At 37.8% G+C, this 26,420-nt stretch overlaps 1 protein-coding gene across 3 annotated transcripts; it reads left to right on the forward strand.

The window, feature by feature from the left end:
- Positions 1-445: 445 nt before the first annotated feature.
- Positions 446-24,591, forward strand: LOC134533077 (poly(A) RNA polymerase, mitochondrial). 3 transcript variants are annotated; one of them, XM_063370292.1, is made up of 7 exons: positions 446-711; positions 2,492-2,670; positions 11,746-11,988; positions 13,398-13,610; positions 16,376-16,587; positions 17,902-18,122; positions 23,902-24,591. In XM_063370292.1, exons 1-7 carry the CDS (start codon positions 561-563, stop codon positions 24,522-24,524), a joined length of 1,842 nt encoding a protein of 613 aa, XP_063226362.1. In that variant the 5' UTR covers positions 446-560; the 3' UTR covers positions 24,525-24,591. The 3 variants fall into 3 exon arrangements, with proteins under 3 accessions (XP_063226362.1, XP_063226365.1, XP_063226364.1); XM_063370295.1 differs by lacking the exon at positions 23,902-24,591 and adding an exon at positions 20,072-21,688 and having other exon boundaries at positions 530-711; XM_063370294.1 differs by lacking the exon at positions 446-711 and adding an exon at positions 720-1,406.
- The last annotated feature ends 1,829 nt before the right edge of the window (positions 24,592-26,420 follow it).

Consider the following 26,420-nt stretch of genomic DNA (forward strand, 5'->3'; position numbering starts at 1 on the left):
CATTACTAATTTATCTCTATTTGTACCTAATAACCAAGAAGTTTTACTTCTGTCACTTTATATATATATATATATATATATATATATATATATATATATATTTTTTTTTTTCTCCTTTGCCCAGCACTCCAGCTGGTTCGATTCCCTTTGAAAATGCTTCCCTACTGACTTTACACTAATGAAGATCATTCCCCTACCAAAATTATCCAATGGAAAAAGAGGTTCACAAATTATTTGCTAGTGCTATTTAACCTAATCGTTGGCAACATAAAAAAGGAAAAGGCTCTATTTGGAAAGTAAATGTGGTACATACTTCTCATATTATATAGCCTGTTGTTTCTGTGTCCATATTTACTTGTTGGTGGTATGTTCTTTGTGGTAATATATTAACTAGAAATCTTACAACGAATTATGTATAAATGATTTGTATAATGTATAAATTAATATTGGTATGATATCTAAGCAAGGAGGAGGACCAAGTTTTATTTAAAGTTGCGTACGTTTTTCTAAAAGGTGTTCTATGATATTTTTTTTTTAGTAAATATAAAACTGTTTTAATTATGGCTTTGAATTTACGTGGAGGTTCGGGAATAATATTTTTTTCTCGATGTCGAAATAAATTCTTTTTCCCGAAGAATGTACGAATGAAATTTTTATCGTGTGTTTTTGTACCCGCATGTAAAATCAGTACACAGAGAAATCAAAGTTTTGGTAAGAAATTCATGTAAGGTTATGTTTAGGTTAAAATAAGTATAACAGCTTATGGTGTCGTATATTTGAATTTTTTCTCCAGTTCTTTTCATATGCAATAATACTCTGATACGGTCTGCTTTCGTGTTTGTGTGATGTATAATAATTCTGTAAGGCCTGTTAGAAACTCTGTTCCGTAAGATCCGTCTTCGTTTATGTGCCATTGTAGAACGGACTTAAAGGGTACTTTGCTGCGAGCTTCTGGGGAAAAAGTGAATAATAACCTAATTAAAAGTTTGGTGGGGTAGGCTACATTAATGATACATATTTAATAAGTAATCAATGCGTGATGCAAATTACTAATGTAGCTAACTTAATCTAACGAAACCTAACCAAAATTTCAATTAAGTTATTATTGTCCTATTTCCCAGAACCCATTACTGTTCAGAACTAACCCAAATTTAAAAATTACACATTATTTTAAAAATAATGAATTTATATTCATAACTTATCCAGATTCTTTTTCCTTATAATAATTTTGGTTTAAGGGGCTCTTCTGAAAAAAATAAAACGAAATATCAGAAATTGTATTTTGAGATGCTTTAAATATTCCTTAATAATCTTGTGAAGGTTTATTTTCAATTTTGATTTCCCTCCTCCTCCATTGGTGTGTGATAACTCAATTGCACCACTCTACTCTCCAGAATCCAAAGGAAGTGAGTATGAAGGATACATTCACTTACTGTTTTCATTTTTTCCCTATAGTCATAAGATGTTAGCTAGTATGAGAAAAGTTAGAGAACCATGGCTTGATTAACCTGCATGATTAAAAAAATGGGTGTGTGTACTTGTGTATGCATGTTAAAAGTTTCACTTACTTGGTGTAGTAAAAAACTTACTTAAATTTGGCACGAAAACAATTAATAGAAATGAAATAATGACAAATCTGGAGTAATATTATAAATGTGGTTGTAAAGCATAAATTTAATAAATTTAAATAAATACTTAGTAGGTATTCAATATTAATATAAACAGGTGTGTAAAATTATTTGTTTAATTTAGTAAAATAATCAAAATAATTTTTATTTAATAATGTTAATAAATATGCTGAATGTTTATTCTAATTTATTTGTGTATTTTAACTATTTAGTAAATAATAATATATTTCTTTATAATTTATAATAAATTATACTTACGGGAACATAACCTCACTTGTATAAATACACTTAAATAATATAAACGTAAACTTAAAAAAGTTTACAAACACAATTTTTATCACTAATATTCACGATAAATAAATATTTTTAATGATAAAAAATAGTATTCAATATCAGTCACTAAAGTATAAGATTTACGTGCACATGTATAATTTTTTTTGTATAGAGACATTTTTTGTATGTAGCCTTTTTTTAATCCTGTGAAGATTTTGTTGCATGGTGCACACAAATATTAAAAATTCACTTATAATTTTTTCATAATGTACCTAAAGAAGTATAACTTTAAAAAAAGGAACAAAAGAGAAATAAAAGGAGATATGCTGGTATGATCTTTCCAATTGCTTTGCACACACCTATGGAAGGAAGAAAATGATTGCAGATTATTGACAAGTATAATAAAATATTTTGGAAAAAGAACACAGTCAAAATATTTATGAAATATATCATAACTACCTATATAAAATAATGTGTACCTACTATTTTTACAGTGTAAGAATGTTTTTGTCCTTAACCAACGGAGCCTGTATGATTTTGAGAGGACGTATTCAGTTCAGTGCAGTGTCTGTGGGGTTGCGTGTGTGCAGGGGGCGAGCAGCCGGAGAGCTTCGAGGCGATGTTGGAATGTCGCCGCAGGGAGGCCGCCCGCAGCATCCTGGTCCAGGTGAACTCTGAGCTGTCATGCGGGGACCTGCATGCCCACTGCAGCAAGTACGGGAGTGTGAAGGGGCTGCACCACTACACCACGGCCGATCCAGCCAAGCAGGTGCGCTTGCTTCGACCGGTGCACCTCCACAGCCCCAGTTGCGTTCAAACACTTCTGAGAGTCCCCGCTTCCCAATGTCTGTGTGTATCTTGCAAAACTCTGAGATACCTATTGCAGTCAAAATGTAAGTTAAAGTCACTATCGTGTGCTAATTTTTTACTTTTTTTTGGAGGTTCTTGATGAAAAAAGTTTTATGTTAGTTATAACACATTTTAATGGATTTAATAATGACTAAAATTTATGCTTATCTGTAGGTAAATGTCTTGCTTTTATTGAATAGTCGAAGCACTAATGGCTTGTAGAATCTTACTTTAAATAATTTCAGAATTGCAAGAAAATTTTTAATTCAAAAAATATATCAGTCTCTTCATAATAAAAACATTATGTTTTACTGGCCTTTTTATTAAACAATATTTAATTTGAAGTTGCTTGGCTTCTGGGTTTTAGCTACCTTCAAGGTCACATTGCAGTAGCTATCATAGGTATCATCCGACAATACAAGAAAAGTTACATTTGAGAATCATTAGAAATATTAAAACACTCAGCAAACATAAATAGAGAAGATGGCTAAAAATTAAGCAGAATTATTCAGAAAACTGAGGCCTTACTTAAGGCGCTCGAGTTTAAAGTCGGAGATCGCAGAAGGGAGTACCAACTAAATGCAGTGAGAAATACGGTCCCTAGGCAAAAAAGAATGACCTGGATAATAATTGAAAACATCACTGCCTGTTTACTATTTAATATTTCCGCTTGGCATCGGCTTGGTACATTGAAATACAGAACCATTTACACAAATCTGCAGAAGATCTAGATCTCGCATTAAAGAAAAGGACATCTAAAGTAATCACATATTATAAACACTATATTACGGGTAATTATACAAATATTTAGAAAGCATTAGTTTTTCCCTAACAGGTCCGTTGATTACAATCCTGGATGACGTAATTGTCTATAACTGTTGTTTAGGCACAATTCCCAATGTTTTGGTCAAACCGGACTCTCGTTTCGACGTAATTATGCGAGTCTCACATCCCGCACCACAGCAATGTGTTAAGTCTGGCTTGCAGTTTACGTAAATTCTCGCGTAGCGTAAAAAGGAGAAGTAGAGTTTATTTCGCCACATTACGATTCAAGAAACTAGCAAGATAATGAATTTGAGTTTATGATCAGTCAAGTCTCTCTGCTCATTGTTTTTCCTTGAAAAACCAACCCGGTGTCTGGCTGTTAATAGCGGTTGCGTCGAGGCTTACTTGTAGTTGCGCAGCATGGTGGACGATAACCCGGCCGGGCACTCGTCGATGCGTAGGTGAATGGAACAGCCTTTCCATTTTAGCAGCGGCGCAACACGCCTGCACCCGCGAGCCGAAGTCGACTCCACCAGCCGCCAGCACCGTCTCCCCGCTCGCCAGCCGCAGACCGTCGCAGGTTAACGCGTCACCATGACGTCATAAGGCTCAGCGCGCCGCGCGGTGTTGGCTCGCGGAAACACACACAAGCGCAGCGCCGCGAATGTCCGTAATGCTTTTGTTTTAATCGATCTTCAAGACGAAAATGAACCAAGTGCCTAACAATCTATCATAACATATTATATAATTAATTACCAAATTAAAAGGACGTTAAAACAAACAAATAATAAAAGTAAAGTTAATGGAGGCGTGGCAAACGCCTCAATATCCCCCCCTTAAAAAAAAACTAATTTAACACCAAAAACAAAAAAAATTTAGGTAGCTACGAGCCACTATAAAGCGAGAAAACGGGGAAGCACTCAAAACACGCCATTCAAGCAACAAACCTCAAAGAAAAGCAAGAAGAAAAAAGCACACAGTGAGAAAAAACACGCGAAGAAAAACACTTGAGAGAGACAAAAAAAAAACAATGATTAAGACCAAACAATGCTTTGTGCCACTTTCCCGTTTACTCGTTAACAAACAACAACATACTTCAAAAAAAATCTCTATTCACATGACTAAAAAGGGCAAAAACAATCATTTACTTTGATCGGGTGTGAACCTCTTAAGATGACTAATATGCGCCTTACGTGTCTCAAAACTTTTGTCCACACGCTGCAAAAGAACGGTTACTCCCCCTAAATGCCTTATCACCTTGTAAGGCCCCTGGTAAGAAAACTCTAATTTAGCGGTTTTGTGCAGCGCTTTGTTACTGATGGGAAAACTTTTGCAGAGCACCCAGTCTCCCACCTTAAAAGGATTTTCCAAGCGCCCCTTATTATATTGTTTCGCAACCTTATTCTGAGCGTTCTGGAGATTTTTTATAGCTTCTACCCATTTACCTTCTAATAACCGTGGACTACTGATCGCCCATAATTCCTCTCCTATACCCCAAACATTTAAAAGAGGGTGTGGTATTTTCCGCCCCAGAAATAATTCGGCGGGAGTGAAATGAGTGGCGTCATGTTTAGCCATGTTAAATCCTAAACTCAGCATATCCAAATTTTCATCCCACTGGCGATGGTCTTGATGATGATAAATAGTAAGTGCAATCTTGATATTTTTATTCACTCTTTCTACCAGGTTTGGGCAAGGGTAATGCGGGCTGGTGTTAATGTGGCAAATTCCCCAACGAAAACACATGTTCCCAAATATTTGACTATTGAAATAGGCCGCATTGTCAGAAACCACATTCTCAGGTGCTCCAAAAATTTGCCATATTCTTTGCGTAAGAGCCTTGACAATTCTTGCCGCTTTCATGTCAGATAAAGGTAAAAAAAAATTAAATTTAGTGAAACCATCCACAATAATCAAAAGACAATTATTTCCCTCTCGAGATCGAGGCAAAGGACCAAAAATATCTATGAAAACCTTCTCCCAGGGACGCGTGGGCAGAGAAACGGAGTATTTACCCAATTTCGAATTTACGGTTTGTTTACTTAACAGGCAACTTTCACACGTGTTAACATGATTTTGCACATCTCTTTTCATATCCGCCCAATAGACTTCATCTCTCAATTTATGATATGTCTTGTCCACTCCTCCATGACCCCCAAACGCACTATCGTGATAATATTTTAGCACCATAGGCCGTAAGAGCTTAGGAATATAAAGTCTTTTCTCTTTCCCACTTTGTTGATAATATAATCTATGCTTCACTAACACGAAATTCTTATTCTTGCCCTGCAGTAAATCTCGCATTATATTCTGCCCTTCCAAATCTTGTTCTAACACCTCCTCTACTTTGTTGAATAGTTCTGGCTCCACAGTAAAACGCCCACACCTGATTACTTCACTCTCGTCTTCCAAATCCTGTTCACCGCCTTCCTCCTCAAACATCCGCGAAAGGGCATCCGCGACCACATTGTCCTTTCCCTTTACATGAATTATTTTGAACCGAAACCGAGTGAGCCTCATTACCCACCGCCCTATTTTCCCTAGTTGTCTCGGATGCGAAAACAACCAGGTCAAAGCCTGATTGTCCGTGTAAAGGTCAAATTCGTCATGCTCTAGATAAGTGTCAAAACGTTCCAAAGCATACACGCAAGCAAGGGCTTCCTTTTCATATGTGCTATAACCTTTTTCATGTCTATTAAGTGTTCTTCCAGCAAACATAATGGGTTGTAGACCCTTGCCAAAATCTTGCAAGAGAACCGCGCCTAACGCGACACTCGAAGCGTCAACCTGCACTACAAATCGCCTCTGGAAATCTGGTAACGCTAACACCGGTGGGTGGGAAATGGCTTTTTTCAAACCGAGAAAAGCGGCCTCCTCTACCTCACCCCAATTAAAAATAACCCCTTTTTTTCTTAAATTATTTAAAGGGTAGCACAAATCCGCATAGTTCTCAATTAAGCGGCTAAAATAGCCCATCATGCCCAAAAATCTCATGATGCCTTTAACATTGCGAGGTCTCGCGAAATTTACAATGGCCTCAATTTTGTCAGGGTCCATTACAATTTTTCCTTCCCCAACAATGAAACCCAGGAACCGAATTTTCTTTCTGGCCCAACAAACTTTTTCAGGATTGACTGTTAACCCTGCACCTCGTAATTTTTGCAAAACCCCTTCCACATGTTCCAAGTGTTCCTCGAAAGAATTAGAAAATATACAGATGTCATCCAGAAAACTAATGACATTTTTAAATTGATATTCTTTCAGAATGTAAGATAAGATACGCGATAAGCATTGTGAGCCAAAATTTACCCCGAAAGGCACTCTTTTCCATTGGTACTGTCCCCACGGGGTAACAAAAGCCGTGAACTTCTTGCTACTCTCCTCCAACATGCATTGGTGAAAGGCAGCATTAAGGTCTAACACCGTAAAATATTTCGCTTGCCCCAAATATTGCAGCACAGTTTCCACCTTGGGCAGCGGGAAACCATCTAGTTTTATGCGATCATTCAAGATTCGGTAGTCCAAGACTAAGCGATACTTCCCCGGTGTTTTTTTTTTTACTAAAAAGGCGGGTGAAGCGTATTCTGAACTCGCTTCTTCTATAACATTTTGCTTAAGTAAATCATCTATGATTTCCCGAAAAACTAGCATTTTGGGAGGTGCACATTGATAGGGCACACACCTCACCGGACGTTGATCAATTAATTCAATCCGGTACGGCATCAATTCACATTTTCCCACCTTTTCCGTAATTACATCGGGATAACGAAAACAAATATCCCTGATTTCGTCCTTTTGTTTTTCTGTTAAGTGTTCCTCCACCCCCTTTAAACCTCCGCAACAAACTTCAAATTTATTCTTGGGTGCCTCAATACTAATTTTGACTTTTTTATCAAACGCGAAGCATAAACTCCTATTCTTACAATCCACTATAGCTCCCGTGCCCTTTAAGAAATCCCATCCTAAAATCAATTCTTCGAGTAGTCCAGGCATTACCCAAAAATCACGTGTCCAGGCAAAATTTCCTATTTTAAAGTGCAAACGTACTTTCAAGGAGATTTTCCGGCTTTTCCCGTCAGCCAAATGTACCTCAAACCCTGGCTCCGTTTTTAAATTTTTTTTTAGTTCGGGATGTCTCGTTATTAACCTACTCAAAAACGCCTGCTGTACAAATGAATTGCTAGCCCCGGTATCAATTAAACCCGAGACTATCTCCTCATAAAAACTTACTCTGACACACATATTAATTCTAGCTTTCAATACCGCCAGACGATGCTTATTTTCAAAACGAAACCCGCTAACCCTTTTTTTTTGTAAACAATTGCGAGACAAATGCCCCCACTTGCCACAAAACCCACACACTCGTCTAACGTTATTCCCCTGACCTTTACTCTGCTTCTTCTCTGCGCATTTAGCGATGAGATGCCTCTCACTGCCACATGCATAGCACTTCTTTCTAATTTTATATTTATTACTTTGATCATATGCTGAAATTTCGGACTTTACACCCACCTTATCAACTTCACTGCACCTATCCACTCTCGTGACATTCAAGTCCGCTTCCCCATTTATCCCCACGCTACTTTCACCCTCTTTTAAAATGTTTGATTTTTCCTCCTCTTCGCATAAATCGGAAACCCAACACACATTATCCACCTCCACCGCCCAATTACTAATATCGAACAAGCTGGTGGGCCTCTCCACAAAGCTACACTCCCTCCTAATGTGGGGATGCAAGTTTTCTAAGACTAACCGTATCCACTCCATTTCCCTCATTTGGACATTAAGGGCCGAACCATGGTCCAAAATGTCATGTACATAACTCAAAGTTTTTTCCCCTTTTCTTTGAAAACGACGGGTTTTCTGTATTATAAGTTCCTCTCTAACTCTACAAGGACATAAATTTTCCCATAACGCCTCCTTGCAATCAACCCAGGACATATGACTCTTATAACGCGCAATGAGTATATCGTAAGCTAAGCCTGTGCAACGCGAAGCAACAGCTAAAATTAAATCGCTCTCATTGGAAAAATAATTTGCGTTAGCTAGCTTGTCTACGGCCATGCAAAACTCTAATATATCCTCTACATTTGCTGACTGCAGTTTTGGAACATTTTCTAATGATCGCAAAGCAAACTTATTTTTTAGAAAATTTGTACTAAGCGAGCCAGACCCACTCGCTTCTGCCTGTTCTGTTTGCCACGAAACTTTTTCTCATTTCAAATGCGCCACAAACTTCTGTCTTAAAACATCTATGCTTTCGCCCGCACTGTGCTCGACTGACGCAGCTCTTAAATTAGTCATTATCTCCTCTTTATGTAATTTATATATCCAAGCCAATGCCATACTGGTGATATAAAAAATCAATAAGTATCTTAAACACCGAAAACTACCGCGTCTGCGACTCTGACTAGCAGAGTTGCGCAGTTTTGAGGCCGTACTTAAGGCGCTCGAGTTTAAAGTCGGAGATCGCAGAAGGGAGTACCAACTAAATGCAGTGAGAAATACGGTCCCTAGGCAAAAAAGAATGACCTGGATAATAATTGAAAACATCACTGCCTGTTTACTATTTAATATTTCCGCTTGGCATCGGCTTGGTACATTGAAATACAGAACCATTTACACAAATCTGCAGAAGATCTAGATCTCGCATTAAAGAAAAGGACATCTAAAGTAATCACATATTATAAACACTATATTACGGGTAATTATACAAATATTTAGAAAGCATTAGTTTTTCCCTAACAGGTCCGTTGATTACAATCCTGGATGACGTAATTGTCTATAACTGTTGTTTAGGCACAATTCCCAATGTTTTGGTCAAACCGGACTCTCGTTTCGACGTAATTATGCGAGTCTCACATCCCGCACCACAGCAATGTGTTAAGTCTGGCTTGCAGTTTACGTAAATTCTCGCGTAGCGTAAAAAGGAGAAGTAGAGTTTATTTCGCCACATTACGATTCAAGAAACTAGCAAGATAATGAATTTGAGTTTATGATCAGTCAAGTCTCTCTGCTCATTGTTTTTCCTTGAAAAACCAACCCGGTGTCTGGCTGTTAATAGCGGTTGCGTCGAGGCTTACTTGTAGTTGCGCAGCATGGTGGACGATAACCCGGGCTGGGCACTCGTCGATGCGTAGGTGAATGGAACAGCCTTTCCATTTTAGCAGCGGCGCAACACGCCTGCACCCGCGAGCCGAAGTCGACTCCACCAGCCGCCAGCACCGTCTCCCCGCTCGCCAGCCGCAGACCGTCGCAGGTTAACGCGTCACCATGACGTCATAAGGCTCAGCGCGCCGCGCGGTGTTGGCTCGCGGAAACACACACAAGCGCAGCGCCGCGAATGTCCGTAATGCTTTTGTTTTAATCGATCTTCAAGACGAAAATGAACCAAGTGCCAAACAATCTATCATAACATATTATATAATTAATTACCAAATTAAAAGGACGTTAAAACAAACAAATAATAAAAGTAAAGTTAATGGAGGCGTGGCAAACGCGTCAAAACCTCAAAACTTAGCTCTGCATCTAACAAAAGACAGGTCGCCTCTGGATGGCCAAACAGCCCAGCCAATCAGAAGAGAAGAGGCCACTGATTTGATTTGCCAGTATCCCCAGCCAATCACAGAAGCCCAGACCTGATTGGCCAAACCAACAGGCCAACCAGACGAAAGGAAGGCTGTTATTTGTCTCCAATCTGGAAACTCTCCCCTCAGGTGAGAGTATTAAAAGGATGGAGAACTTATAATAACCTATGTTGATAACTCTACTCTGATGATTGTGACTGCAACGTCGACCAGAACGTTGATGATATATTCGCCTTGGACGCAGCTACAACCCAGATGCCAAGCATCTTCAGACAATGGCCCCAAAAGCCTACAATTTTTTTAATATTTAATTTGTTGACATACAATGTTTCAAAACATTTTTTACTTACTTTCTTGGAGTTAAGAAAGAGCATGAGTGAAGTGAACATGATGAGAACTAAAGAAAATATTTTTAAGCTAACATTTATTTATAAAATTTAGTCCCTCTTCATATGAATACAATTTGCCAAGGAGGCCATGGTATTGCTTAGAAAATACTAAAGTTTTGCTAAGAGAAGCCTAACGATAAGGCGGATAACAGTAGGTTGTTAACTGGTAAAAGTTAAAGTGCAGTGTTTCCGGTTTTCTAGCTTTTTTTTTTACATTTCACATTTCATGGGTACATTTTCTTCATGATTTTTTTGAAAAAGAGATTTGAATTATGGACGCAACATGTCAGAGAAATTTAAAGCAGTAACGCTCATATATATTTTTTTCTTTCAGTTCATTGCAATTTAAGAGAACGTTATACTTGACTGCCTATCTCAGCCAACATTCAAAACACTCAAAACTCTTCAATTCGGCTCGACCCACTGAACAACTCAATCACTGAATCGACAAATTAACAAGATGAAAACAAAATTGAAAAGCGGTCAGGCACGAGTTCAGCAAGTCCTTGAACATCAGGTGGGCATTCAACCAGTGCATGCGCACAACTGTAAAATAACCATCATGGGGAAGGGAGCCAAGGGAAACAGGATTTTGTGAAGGAAGGGGTTTAGTTATAATCATTGTATCATTTTTTATGAGTAAGTTTTCTTTATAATTGAATTTTAAAAGATAATTATTACACTAAAATAGCAGGAAATAGTAGACATTTAGAACTGCATAGAAATTTGAAGAATGAGTTTACTTGAGTAAAGAAAACTGCACATTTTATATTTTGGGTGGTTATTGTTTAATTATTTTTATTGCTTTTTCCTTAATTTGTATTATGATTTCATCAAAACAAGTAATAAATAAACATACCTAAATTTATGTTCTTAAATACGTGAAACACACATGTCAATTGTTTACAGAAGTAACTAACACATGTGTAAACCGGCATTAAATATGTAAGAGTAGTTGGAAACATAATTCCTGCCGCTTGTGTGTTGTGAGGTATTACGGGCCATAATCCTTCCAAAATAATCCCTCTGTAACCTCATGTAGCTAAGTTACTGTAATTTTCTTATTCTGTCTTCACTTGTTAGTTTTTAAATCCTGGAAGGGAGGGATCCGGACCCCACGGACCTCCCCCTGACTACTTCCCTGTCAACTTGCATGAAAGAAACGTCTTGAAACTTCCTCCAAGGCACATGCTGCTTCTAGCACTGCGTCCATTTTCGATACAGTGAGCTAATGGTTTGGCGTGCCTGTTGCAGCACTTCGTGGTGGTGGAGTTCTTGCACACAGACGCCGTGCGGCAGGCGATGCTTGCGAGCTGCCACGTCGACCCCAGCCAGGTCATCCCCGTGCAGTCTCCCTTCCTGTGGTTCCGCGCCAAAGAGAGGCCTCGGCGCAAGGGAAGCCCCCCGAGCACCGAGACTGTACCGCTAGTGGAGACCAATGGGAACTCTCCTCTACCACCAGCCAAGCTGCGGGATGACATTCTGGCCACCTCATCGGTAAAAGCCATCGAGTAGTTGTAATACCATTTAGGTCCAGCCAACTTACAACTCGGTGTACATTCCTATGTTATATTCTTTCTAGCTTAGTAATTTGGGTATTTTTGTATTAATATGTGCTACCTATATGACAGGAACTTTTTTCAAAGTCATGTTTTAAACATAACTTCTACTTGCTTTCCAGCAATGGCATGTTAACAGTTATAAATACTAATACACAACTATAATAAAAGAATGGTTTTTAATTCTTAGAGTTTTACTGTAGTGTCTGCAAACTTCTTAATGTTCACTTGTTTATAACTTTTTAAAAAATTTCCAAATTGCAGATGGTTATATGATCTGAGTGTTAGCCTTTCTGCTGTTTACTGTGCGTTTGTTGAAATAAATATTGTGGGTGGTTATACGTATTGAGCTTATTAGTATATTGAATATTGCTATGTGCATAATTTTACTGTATGAAACAAATTTTAACCTAAATTTCTATAGTTACATGAGGTGACATACATCATCTTCTACACTACTTGAAATAAAAAATAATCATACATTTGTTATTTCTAAGTGTGTTTGATAAATAATATATAAATCATGTTAGTCATTGGCATTTTGAATACTCGCACAGGTGTACATATTACAGCTCAGTTATCTTAGTTATGTGTTTAAATTTTTTTATTAATTTATTTACTTAATTCATGTTAACTAGCATATTATAAAATGTTTTTTTAACTTGACAACACATAAAGGTAAACAAATTGTAATTATAGAAAGTGACTCCATGTAAGAGAGATCATAAAATATTGTAGTCTCCTGTATTTATAAATCAACTGTATCTGTATTATATTTTATCTATTTTTATCTGTGTGTCTATACCTTGCAGTTATGAACTTGTGTTAATTTAGTTACAAAGTGTTAATATAGGTGGTTGTGTGTTACAGTGAAATGTCTTCGACCCAGTACGTTCAGGACCACAGCTATGCCACGTTAGCGGTTTCCCCAAAGTTATGAAAAGTCATTATAGTATCTAAAATGAGTAAAGAAATAAGAAACACAGATGGACATTAAACACTGCTGAAAACAAATGTCTCTGATATCACATTCCATCTATATTTCAGCTCTCTTCAAAATAATTATTATGAATATGTACCCATTAAATGTGAAAAGTAAGCAGCTAGAAGAAAAAAAAAAAACTGATTAGAAAATGAAAATAAACAGTAACTATGAACTCTGAGCGAACTTAACATGCCCGCCACACTCACGGTAATGTGACTTGGCAACCGAGGTAAACGGCCGGAATCCAGCAGCTTGATTGGTGCTGGATTTCAGAATTTCCCCAACCATAGAATGCAGGATTGAAACGTTCACTGACGTTCCCCGGGAGGGAGAAATGAGCAGCGGAGTTGTGGTTTGCGCAGATAAGCGAGCAGATGGGCGTACTGCACCGGGAGACGTGCCTGGGCGACCTGGGCCTTCGACTGCGCTTCCTCACCGCACTGCAGCTCGAGCTGGCCCTCGCGGGGCCCTTCCCCCGGGTCCGCGTGCTGCCCTTCGGCTCGTCCGTCAGCGGCTTCGGCAAGACCGGCTGCGACCTAGACCTCGTGATGCTGCTCGGCCCACAGGGGGACGAGGTAGGCTGCAGTAGGGAGTCTCTACCCTTCTCTTAGCTCATTATTTATTCAAAAATACTACCTAAGGGCCCTGCCTGTACTGGGCACCCACATGGTGTGCAGAGCTTCAGAAGAAACCGTGCAATTTAAAAACTGCTCAAAGTATCAGAGTGAGGTCTGTTTCGAAAGCTGCTGAGGACAGATGATTGGTTCTGTTTCCATATTTTGTTTTTAAACGGTAGTTTTGGGAGAGTAAAAAGAGCTAAAACTTGGGTTTTCAGAATATTCTTGAAAGTAGGTATTCAAGCAACTTACATTGCAACTTTGTCTTTATTTTTCACCCATGTAATGTTATGATTAACACATAAAATTTAGAGTAGCTCTATGCACGACTAGAAGACTGCGAGCCAATCCACAGTTTAACGCTTGGAGAAGATACTGCGCTAAAAGCACCAGCAAGCGTTGCACTTATCATCCCGCCTCACTGACACACGTTTTAAATAATACGTCAGCCAGATTACAAGATGAACATAAAAAGCATAGCATCAATTCAGCTCATAATTAAGAAACTCATATAACAATACATTAGCCATACAAAAAATCAAGTTAACCACCCTTATCCCCTCATGTTCCTTGTGTAAATCGAACCTGCTCCACTATGTACTGCCACAAAAGGCCCTGTGCTCGTGCTAAAGTTGACTTGGTTTCCCTATATTTCTGAAAAGTGTAAAATATTTATTGCTATTCAGCTTTCCAATTTATGAACAAGTACTGAACAAGGAAAAGAAGGCGGTGGTTGTATAATCAGATCTTATACCTCTTTCTATACCCTAATTAGGACTTAAACCTCTTTTTAAATGGTGGGGTTGAACCAAGTTTCCAAGCAAGTGGGAAACGTGGCGAACGTTGTAGTGGGCCAGTGTGTTCTTGGCGTGCTTGTGTTCCACGAGTGCATTCTGCCACTCTGCCATTTCATATCACAATTCCATAATTTCTAATAGCTTTTATGTTTACAATACATTAAATAATGTTTCAGTGATTATTACTGTATAAAGAGGCTGTAGTGAAGACCCTAATTGGACTTTAAGCATGACTTATGGTTCACATGTTGTTGTGACCAGAATAGGTACCACAAAAAATTTTTAGCTGAATGCCATTTCTGGGTGTTTAATATTTTAGTTCCTGGCCTGCTCTCTGTATACATAGCAGTAACAAGATCACTTTTGAAAGTTCAGTGATTTTACTTCTTGTTTTTGCTCTATGCATGTATTTTTGCTTGCCACACGTTGCAGTTGTCGTCTACATGTGCTTGCATTGCGTTCATGTGCCAGTCAGCTGACGTGAAATTTTACAAACTTGATTTAACTACTGTTGCATCAATTCTTACTTGACAGTAAAACAAAGCAAAAGAAATTTTTTTTTCTTTCTTGGTGTATCAGGAAATATAAACCATTTAAATATGATTATAAATTAGAAAACTTAATTTTAAAAGGTCTTGGCACAATACGTATTAGATTCCAAATTAATTTTTCATCAGCATGTAGATTATTTAATTTCTAATTCCCAAGAACCCTAGCCCTAATTTAATATATTACTTTTTATACTACTAATTCTGATTTTATTCTCTCACTCTATTTGGCAGTAATCAGATCTAAATTACAATATTGCTCAATAATTTGAAATAGCTTTAACACTTGTGATAGTGACAAAATAGAAAGCATTCAAAATAAAATGATCAAACTAATAAATCCAAAAATTACCTCAACCTACCTTAATTTCTCTTTCTGACCAGAGAGCATAATTTATACTTACTTTTCATCTCACCTCTTGTAATTATCAAAATTGAGGTTTTTGAGTAACTGTAACACAATATAAATGTGTAAATTCCAGTTTCAATAATTTGATTGGCCCAATTATTTACATTGGCATACTGAACATCAAAACTGCTTGAGTTCAGATCGTAAGATAATCTGTAAACTGAAAAAATTTTAAGAAGAAAACAAGGCAAGGGAAAAATATAGAGTTTGCACCCATGGGAAAAAAATTGAAAGCATATTTCTTTTATGACTGTACTTTATCATCTATATCCAAGAACATGAAATACTACCTAAGTACAGTAGAACCTCGTTAACCTGAACCTCTTTATTCCAGACATCTGAATAAGCCGGACCAGTTGTGGAAGAACAAATATATGTTAGTAAATGAAGACTTGTTTTGGAGACAGTAAATCGCTATTCTCACTAGTACATTACTGGAATTCACTTGCCGGTGGGTGAGTTAATGGCACTAACCCACCTACTGTTGCTACGCAGCAAACTGGTGAGTTGATGGTTTATTCAGAGAGCCAAGCCGAAACATCGCCAAACGAGCTCCCAATGCCAAAGCGGATGCAAGATCGCGCTGCTTTTAAGCAATACACAAAACTGAGGCAGCAAAAGCTTACTACCTTATTTACTACCTACTAGTTTTGTACCTCTATTGTGTACAGTGTAAACACATATAATTTGTTTTAATGTGAAAGTGTGCCAGAAATAAATTTTAAACTTCGTTAAAAATATTTTTGGTGAGTACGTACGTGTTCTTTTTTTAATGTTTCACCCTCATTCTGTGGATAACTCGGATTTTCGTTAAATTGGATCGGCCCCGGGCGCAGTTGATCCAGGTTAACGAGGTTTCACTGTGTTTGTATAAGTAATGTTCAAAAAGTTACCCACTGATTATTGTAATTTGACGCTTGTGCACAAAGGTAGTTTGAACTAAGGGCTGAGCGACGGGGGTGATTGCAGGGCGCGGGCGGCCGCCTGGTGTTCCAAGCGAAGAAGGCGCTGGTGAGCGGGCGGGCGCAGGCTCAGCGCCACATGGAGGTCATCGGCGACCTGTGCCACCTGTTCCTGCCCGGCTGCGCCCACGTCAAGAGGATCCTGCTGGCCCGCATCCCCATCGTCAAGTACCGCCAGGAGCTGACCGGCGTCGACTGCGATCTCTCCATGTCCAACATGTGAGCGGGAGCCTCAGCACGCCTGGACCACGGCCGTGCTGGACTAGTGGTTTTGCAGAATTTTTAATTGTCAGTATATACATAGTTTGAATAGGAATACCAACGTGAAAATAACTCGCCAGATACCAGGGTGGCCACCCGACCGGGGAAATGTGGGACCCTTGAATTGGGACGTTTCACATAAATAAAAATTGAACAATTAGTAGTTTTACTACTCAGAATTCATAATGTGCACATTACTGTGATTTAAAGGCTCAAAGATTTTAAAGCTAGGGACATAGCTCAGCTGACAATGTTGAGAATTTTGTTTGTGTTAATAATTATTATGGTCATGTGTGAACATTTTTTTATCCCTGGCAGCTGTTAAAGTAATTTTAGTTGTGCCCTTATATGTACTTTCAGTATTATTTATACAGTCTTTTCTTAAAATTTTGTAGTTGATTGCTACTCACTTAGTTTAAACAGCATTCAAGAACTACTAAATTATGTTAAGAAAAAAAAAACATTTTTATCATAGACGTAATATAGTCTTACAGAAATAAATTTTATTTTAATGTTCTTTTTTTATTTTATGTAATATATAATAGTGAGTAATAACAATAACTAATATTATTTTTTGGTTTGGTTGTATTAGCTCCGATGTTACCCAAATGGTTAGCCATGTGTTTTTTTTAACATAATAAATGTTTGTTAAAATTCCTAGAGAAACCTTAAAAATACTTGAATTTGGTTTTGCCAAAAGATTAGCCACCCCATATACTGAAATGAAACCTTCAGTAACGATAAACTCTGAAGAAACTAAAAATGTCTGCAGCGCATTAATGTGACCTGTCGACCAAAATTATCAGCCGGAATCCACCCGATACAATCTGAATGCAAGCGGCTCAATTGGTGCCCGATTGCAGAATATGCCGCATCCTAGAATGCCAAGTTAAAGACGTTTCACTTTATTTCCTAGCTTATGAGAGAGACATTTAATGTAATTTCAAAGAACTTGGAGCCACCTCCCATCTAATGTGGTGGTACACTAAAACATGTTATTTTAATAATGACAGTGACCGACAAAATTGAAATTTGATACCATGTCAGCAGAAGAAAGAAATTAAAAACCTGTAGCAGTGCTACCAAGTATTACAAATTTTCAGTAATAATTACTGATTTAAAGGTCCAGTTACGGAATTACTAAACGTCATTTGCTTTATGTGTTTTTAATTGCATGCATAAATGTAATTACTGATGAGCATGCCTGCAAGTTGGCAGCAGTTCTGCAGACCCCCTGACCGCTGTACGAGGGCGGTGATGGCTTGCCCGCAGGAGCGCGGTGCACATGGGGGAGCTGCTGTACGTGCTCGGGCGTGCGGACGAGCGGGTCCGGCCGCTCGTCTTCGCGCTGCGGCATTGGGCGCACGAGGTGGGCCTCACCAACCCCACGCCCGGCCCTTGGATCACCAACTTCTCCCTCATCCTGCTGGTGGTGTTCTTCCTGCAGCGCCAGGCAGTGCTGCCTTCCTTCAAGGACCTCATTGTACGCGCAGGTGTGTCACCTCTGCTACCGTGTGTTAATTACTGTTCGAACGAGCGCCTGGAGCTACCAACAGAGCGTGGTCGACGAAATGTAAGTCCGTTGGTGTTTCGTCTTTGTTCGTGCAGGGGTGCTGCACATTTATTTAACGTTAGCGTTTACCCCTGTAGTGTATTTTATTTTATAATGTGTTTTGGATGCCCCCTGTATAAATTTTATTTGTTTTATTAATAAGTTGTATGTCCACCCTGTTTGCTTGTATGGATTTGATCGAGGCCACGCCTTGTCAGGTGAGAGTCTTGTGTGTCTTGAGTGATACTTTTAAATTTCAGTTTTTATGCCTTTATGGTTGCTTTGTAATGTGCGTTCATTGCTTGTAGCCTACCAATTCCTTTGTTTCGCGTATTTGTCGAGGAGTTTCCTCTAGACGTGCTACTGACACTTTGCCCCATTAGTCGTGTCTCTTGCACAATTTAATATAGCAGGAGTTGTTGCTTTTGCTGATAAGTTTCTTTGAGTGCTCATCGAAGTTCGTGATATTTTTATCTCAGAGTCATCTTTCTGGTTTTGTGTTTGCATTCGTTATAATTGTGATTGTTTTCGGTGCCTGTATAACGAGCCTTGTGATAATTATTAATTGATTTTTCTGTACTCATGTATTTATATGTTATCTGCCCATGTGCATTGTCATTTTGTTGCCTTAGAAAATTGTGTATTTGCCACGGGCCTTCAGCCATGTACTTTTGAATTTAAGAGCTATGTGTAGAGGCACGATTATATGGTAATGCGCGATAAAACAAAATAACACCGAAAACTGCTTGAAAACACGAAATAATACGAAATTGTGTGAAGTCCGCGATATGTCACGAAATTTCATCTATCCTGATTATTTCCTTTTTTTTTCCATTCTGTAAGGACAATTCACTATCTTCAGCACAATCAAATATTTCTGACAGTAACTAGCAGCCATATATATTATATGCAACGGTGATTCATTATAGATTTTAAAATCAAGTCTCGGAATTAACGTAATATTTTCTTTAAACGGTAATCTTGTGGACCATAATAATTTAAGATGTTGATAACTATGATACAATGGCCGCTGTTCACTTTCTGTAAATACAAAAATAACAAACGATCAAAATATGTTTTTCTAAGATTACGTTTTAAATTAAAATATTACACACTAAAGCACATTGCTTTTACTGTTTATTTAAAATAAAGTACGTAGGGTACGAAAATAAAATTAACCCTGCTCAACGTAACGATTGTAAATAATAAATAGTACATGTTATATGTCTGTATTAATTTTCACGTGCGTATGTTTGTATTCGGTATGCGTTTGTATTCGCATCTATTCTCCACTGTTTTGATCTTTCCAGCATGGCAAGTTTTTGCGTATTAAGAGGTTAAATTCTTCCTATGTGATTAAAAATTTTTGATAATGCCTAAAACGAAGGTTTCTGCCAGTGACAGATCAAAAGAATTTTCCAGCGAAGGATTTTGTTTCAGTGATAAAATTTTAATGTGCAAATTCTGTAACTGCAGGCTAGACTACGAGAGACGCGATACGATTGTGAAACATGTCGCGAGTGAGAAACATAAGCGTTTGAGGCAAAACTCATCTGTTAAACGACATCCTTGTCTAAGAGTCTTTAATGCCATTAATTTGCTGTTCAACCCAAGAAATGTGAGTAGGGTTAGCATAGAAGATGCAAACCTACAGAAGTCTCTGCATAACTTGCCTTGTGTTTCCCATCTTCCCATTGATACATTCATACATGGCTATGTTGCTTTCAAAAAAATAATTGAGGATGAACTTTCATTGCCAGAAACAAGTCAAATTGATGTTGCAAAGGTACTGTGCTCCCTTAAAGGGGACTACAGTGTATTTGCTCAAGCCAGTTTAAGGGCAATCTGGTTCCCAACATCAAATGTTGATGCAGAACGTTCATTTTCCAGGTACTCACTGGTAGTTAGTGACAGAAGACAACGTCTCACTCCAGAAAATGCGGAAAATTTAACTATGATAGCATTTCAATAAAATCGTCTTAATAGTAACTTTAAAAGTGCTTAATTGTGTAATTTTGTAGTGTATGTGATTGTAATTAAGTCGTGAAATTTTTAGTAGTTATTTAAAAGTTTGAATTTATGAATTTGCAAATGAACTTAATTGTGATTAGATCATGAGGTTTTAGTGTTTATTAATATTTGTTTTAATAAATTTGCTTGTCGTAAAGAAAAGCAAGAAAATTTTGCCGTGGGTATTTTGAGCAAAAAAATAAAAGCATATGACACCAAAATCTTTATTTCTTTACACCGAAATTTGTCTTAAAATAACACCACAAAATCTTGACTCTGCTATGTGTAAAAATTTTTTTTTATATATGTACCTAGGTATTTCCCTCTATAAGCCATTTGGGGTACTAGTGTTAATTTCTAGATTTATCTTGTCAGGAACCATAATTTATTAGCTAATACGTATCATGTTGTTGCACTCATTTGTTGTTGGCTCATAATTCAATTGGTAGTTCATGGCTTATTTATATTAGGGCCTTTTGTTATATACTTGAGCAAATTTGTAAATAACCTCAACCTGCTCTTCCTTATAATTTTAGCTTTTTTGGGCAATTGACATTATTTTGATGGCTTGTTTTTATGTAATCCAGAACATCGTCATGTACGACTTGTGAATTATGTTATCTATTCATTTTTGAATAAATATTGTATGAGCTCGCTGTTGGATGTTTTCAACACACCATTTTTACTCTGTGTACCCATATACAAATGGGTCATACAACATTTTAATTTGTCTTTAATTTAATTTCCTAACACTCAATTGTAGGCTGTTGGTGACTTTGCCCCCAGCAAGGTTTTTTTTGAATAACTTTACCTCAATAAAAATGTTTTTCTCGCATAATAGTAGGGTTCTGCGAATATTCAAAATTTCCGAATTCGAGTTCAAATTTTTTGATATTCAATTCGTAAATTTGAATCAAATTCATTTTACAATAATTCGACTTGCAAAATCTGGCCCGGGTACACTAATATAAGACATCCCCCTCCCCCATATTTAAAAGAAATTTAAATGGACGATTACATCTTCCACTTACAAAAAATTATACATTGAAACCCCTATTTTACATTTTCACGTTATTTGAACCATTTTATTTCTGTCCCGTTTTAACCTCATTTGATGTAATGCAATGAATTCCCGTTGTTTACAACGTGCCTATTGCTTTACGCAGTTGACGCCGTTCGTTCTGATAAAACTGCTTACTAACTTAATTAATCCTATTACAAAGTAATCTGATGTGTAAATTGTGTTTTAAAGACTTTTTAAAAGTTAAAAACTTCATCTTTAAAGTCTCGGGAGTCGCTTTATACCGCTTATAAAACGTAAGCAGCGCCAGTTTTGTTGTGTTGATTCCTGTATTCCCATATAGAGAGCGCGCACATAGCCGAAAATTGATATCCATAGCTCGCAGACTGCATGCACGCGCGCGCTGTCAGTAACAGAGTTAACCCGCACAATCATTATGCGTATACTAGTTACAAATCACATTCTTGTTACGGGTTTATTTTTTTTTTTTTTTACGTTGAATAAAATGGTTTTATTGCATCACTCATTAATTTAAATTATTTAGTGTGCTTTTGCAAAGTACTTTTTAAATAAACGTACTTTCCATGAATAGGTTTTGTTTTTATGGATTACTTAACTTTTTTTTTGCATAGTAGTATTCTCCGTTCACTCTTACCTGAGTTTTGGAATAAACAAAGCCTCTTGTAAAAAAACAATTTTCATTGGCTGCTGGCCGCCGCGCACATTATTCGTGCGCAAGAAATAGTCCCTTGGTTACGTACCATTTGTAAGTATTTTTACACTGCCTTTTTTTTTATAACAATTGTTATATAGCATTATAGCGTTTCACCATTAATATCCAATACAGTTTAATGTGTCAGCAAGTATTTACTTACAATTATGTTAGCAGACGCCGTGTGTAGTGTACAGTTGATGCCCGGCGCAACAGTTGTATTTCGGATTCGCGCGCGCACTGTTTGTTATGGCTGACGCCGGACCGGGATTTGTAAAGCACAGAACGGGAAAGCCTTTGAAAAGTGCACAGAAAACTATTGTGTTGAATGTTTTTAAAACATTTTCAGACAAATATCCGGATTGTCGTGTGAACAATATCGCGAGTTTAACTGCGGAATTTACGAGTGTTTCGAAGAGCAGTGTGCTTCGTGCAAGGAAAGAATTACAGGTCACTGGGACATTAACAACTCCCGGGAAGAAAAGGAAACGTGAGTATCCTGTTATCAAAACTTGTGATGATTTTGTGAAGACGGCTACTAGGCGTTAAGTGTAGTTTTTTCTTCGCAAATGAACCACCTACGCTGAACAAAGTGCTACGGTGCTTCCTGTTATATTACTTCTCCGTTATTTTATTAGCACCGACTGTACTGAAGTTTGTGTGTTGTAACTAGTGCTTGGCGCGCAAGATGAATTCAGCCTATCACTTGCTGACGCGGCGCAGTGATATGACGGTGTTTGTTTATTTCAAAACTCAGCAAAGAGTGAACCCCCGGTTTCACCCCTAATTATAAACTTGATTTTAGAATAAAATGTGCGATGCTTAAGCGATAAAAACTGTAAATTTGTTATTTTTCTTTTGTACCACTTCCTTATGCTGTGATATTTTTATTAATATTTTTATGCTTGAAAGTCAAACATGCTAAATAAGGTGGCAAGCGAGAGAGTTTTCTCTACAGCAGGCAACATATGTAGTTACCAGCCACAGAGAATTGTTGTTGCCACACCATGTCGATGAACTCACCTTTCTCCATGACAATTTGAAATGATTTGCGAAGTGATTTATGTTAGTGCTATAGACATATAATTTTTATTATTTTTATTTTATTTGTGAGAATCTGGTTGTGCTTCTTCAAAATAGTCTCACTTTAATTTTAGTTACTTGATTTAAACTGTGAATTATGTGATAAGTTTTTCAAAGGTGGTATGTTAAATTTTTTTAATGATCTATGTTATTTTAATAAATATTCCCAAATTCGATTCGAAAAAAATTTGAAACTCGTGAATTTTTTTGAAATTCAATTCGAACTGAAAAATCACAATTCACAGATGTCTACATAATAGTCATACCCGTACTTTTAAAACTTGATTTTAGTATAAAAAATGTAACGAATATGCGATAAAACATGGTAGTTTGTCACTTGAATAGATACTGATATGCACCTACCTTAGTGAATTATTTTAAAAGGATGATGATGATGAATATGTGTTGTTTTAGCCCAATAATGGGTGTCGTGAGCACAGGCAACACCACGATGATGACAACCATGGCGTCCTTATGCTTGCAGAGTCTAAATGATTCTACGATAGTTTTTTATTGCCTTCCACGGGATGAAGGGGAAAGGGACATCACAAACCCAGTTCTGAATCCAGAGAGAATGTTTGAATGATCCCCTCCCCGGCCGGGAATCGAACCCGGGCTCCATGGCCCACCAGTCAGACACACTAACCAACAGACCAAGTGAGCGGACTTTAAAATAATAAAGAATATTAATTGTTTAGTTGGATTTTCTGGAGACCCTCCGAAATAATCCATGCAAAATTAATAAATAAAACTTAAGGGCCAGAAAATGTACCTGGTAAAGTGGTAATTTATAATTCTTTGATATTGTGTGATGTTCTTAATTGCTTAACTCATTTTGTTCCTGAAATATTTATGATTTCATCCTGTATTTATGGTTTGTAATTTTTCTTGCAGGTCCCGAAGATAAACGTGTAACTGCGGATGGAGTGAACTGTACATTTGTGCGGGACATATCGAAGGTTGTGGCAGCCACTTCAGGAACACGAAACACTGACACACTAGAAGAACTTCTTTCACAATTTTTTGAGTTCTACTCGTCTTTCGACTTCCAGACTCGTGCAATATCAATCGTGGAGGGTATGTCGATCTCCAAGCCGGAGCACTCGGCACTGTACATCGTCAACCCACTGGAGCCGTACCTGAACGTGAGCAAGAACGTCAGCGTGGCGGAGATGGAGCGCCTGAGGATCGAGCTGAGGAATGCAGCGTGGCTGCTGGAAATGGACGTTCGCCAACCAAGGCACGACGGGAAGTCGTGGGGGTTGGCTGCCCTGTTCGAAGCCGCGCAGCTCTCGGCGCGGGGCAAAAACATTTTCTTCACATCGGCTGCGTCAAGGTCGACACGGAGGCTGGTGGACGTAGGTGATCTGTTCCGGTCGGAAGAGGCGGGTGACGTGAGCGAGCGGACAATGCCGGATAAACAAACTGCTGCAGTGATGAGCACCAAAGCTGAAGGCAGCACACACGAGCAGGACCTAGAGACTTCCAAAGAGTCGGTAAAGTGGAAGCGACGGTAGCAAGCCCTGTTTTGTTAACTGTTCGCATCATGTAAATGTTCAAAGAATAAAATGTAAAAATTTGGAAGCCTTTATTGTTTACATATTGCTAATGTTGGTTAGATTACAAAAACATGCTGATTCAGATTCAAATTTAAATTCTCTTTTTTTTCTATTCTGATTCCATTAGATTTTAAATTATTTACAATAATGTTTTTATGCATGTCAAACTAGTCCTGATTTCTATACTCAGATACAAAAACCTGTTAGTTATTCACAAATGTAAGTATGTACATAAAAATATATTATTATATTTATTGTTTCCTTACAACTATTGTAATTAATCAACAGTTAATAATGTCAGGGCACCATAATTTTACATACTGTGACAGAAATTAATTTAATAATTGAAATAAAAAGTGAGTAAATACTTGTTAAAACATCAATCGGATTATGTAATAGAAAAATTTTTTTACAACAGTTATTACTACAAAATTTGGCCATAATTATGAACAAATTAGTGTTACTGATTAAAACTCCTATTGAATTAAACAAGACTTCTGATAAATCAACTCAGTAGCTTGATCAATGTCAAAAAAAAAAAAAAAATAAAGTAAAATCATGATGATTAATCAAACTACTTGGAATAGTCAGAAATTGCCTGTCAGAAAAACCCCACATCACATGATTAATAGATTACAGTCAAACCTCTCTGAAATGACCCCTCATGGTACCCGGGAATAGGGTCTTAATAGAGGAGGGGTCGTAATAGATGTTTTCCGAAATTTTCAGTTGATTTAACCCCCCCCCCCCCCCCCCCCCCCTCTCCCAAACCGCTACTTGCTAAGAAACCAGCCGTACAATGGCAGGATGCTGTCACTCACAATGCTAGACGGCTTTGCTTTAAACCCACTTCAACCTTCATGACAAGTCCCTCGCCCTACAGGCCATCTCTAAAGAAAATATGTCAAAAGACAGTTTATTTTTACTGGTTAGTTTACATGTACGTGTTCTGCTTGCCGTAGTTAAATACACTAGAACCCCAATGTCACTAACCCCAGATTTAACGAAGCAGTGATTTTATGAATACATTCTCGGGAACCGTCAAAAAATTGGACATTTTGACCAAAATGTGAAAATCAGAAGAAAAAAACAAAATGAAAGATCATTAAAATCTGTTAAATTTTAACACACAGTGTATTTTTGTGTCAGCTTTAATACTTCCAATAATGTTCATGTAAGAATAACAAAAAAAATAATGGGACATTTCCTTTAAAAATATGGCAGCTGTAGGTTCTGCAACGCGAGTGGGCGCGCACTAAGCTCGCCTGGCTGGCTGGCGGCAGCGGCTTCATGACGCATAAGCTCACCCCTCCCTCCCCTCGTTCACATTCTTCAAGGCTAGCTCATCCCTCCCAGACACACAAACCATCTAGTGCCTCCCTTATAACACCCCAACTTAGCTCCCCTTTGAAAAACCTTCAGTGAGAAAATGCTCTTTTCACTCTCTCTTCTCCCGTAAAATTTGGCTATTATGAATGGGGCACTAAAGCGGTGAGGGAGAGGTAAGATCATTGTAAATATTTTCGGACCCCTCCTTCCCCACCAAACACGCCCAAAAAAAAATGTATGTCAAAATATGTCACTTTTCACATCAAGTTCGAGTTCAGTCATCTCTGGCAAGGAATTTACAAGCTTTCAAAATTAAATACTATAAATGTATTTTAATAGCAAGGGTCCTATGAAAAGGAATATACCAAATAAAATCAAGCTGCTGTCACCAAACAAAGCATAAAACGGCCCAATGCGTGGTCGCTTCGTTATTGCTCGCGCGAGAGGCGAGACGTGGAATGTTAGAAGAAAGAAAATTTATTTATTTATTTATTTATTTATTATTTGTTACATGCCTACCTACAG

Source organism: Bacillus rossius, chromosome 6 (genome assembly GCF_032445375.1).
Source record: "Bacillus rossius redtenbacheri isolate Brsri chromosome 6, Brsri_v3, whole genome shotgun sequence".
Lineage (NCBI taxonomy): Eukaryota > Metazoa > Arthropoda > Insecta > Phasmatodea > Bacillidae > Bacillus > Bacillus rossius.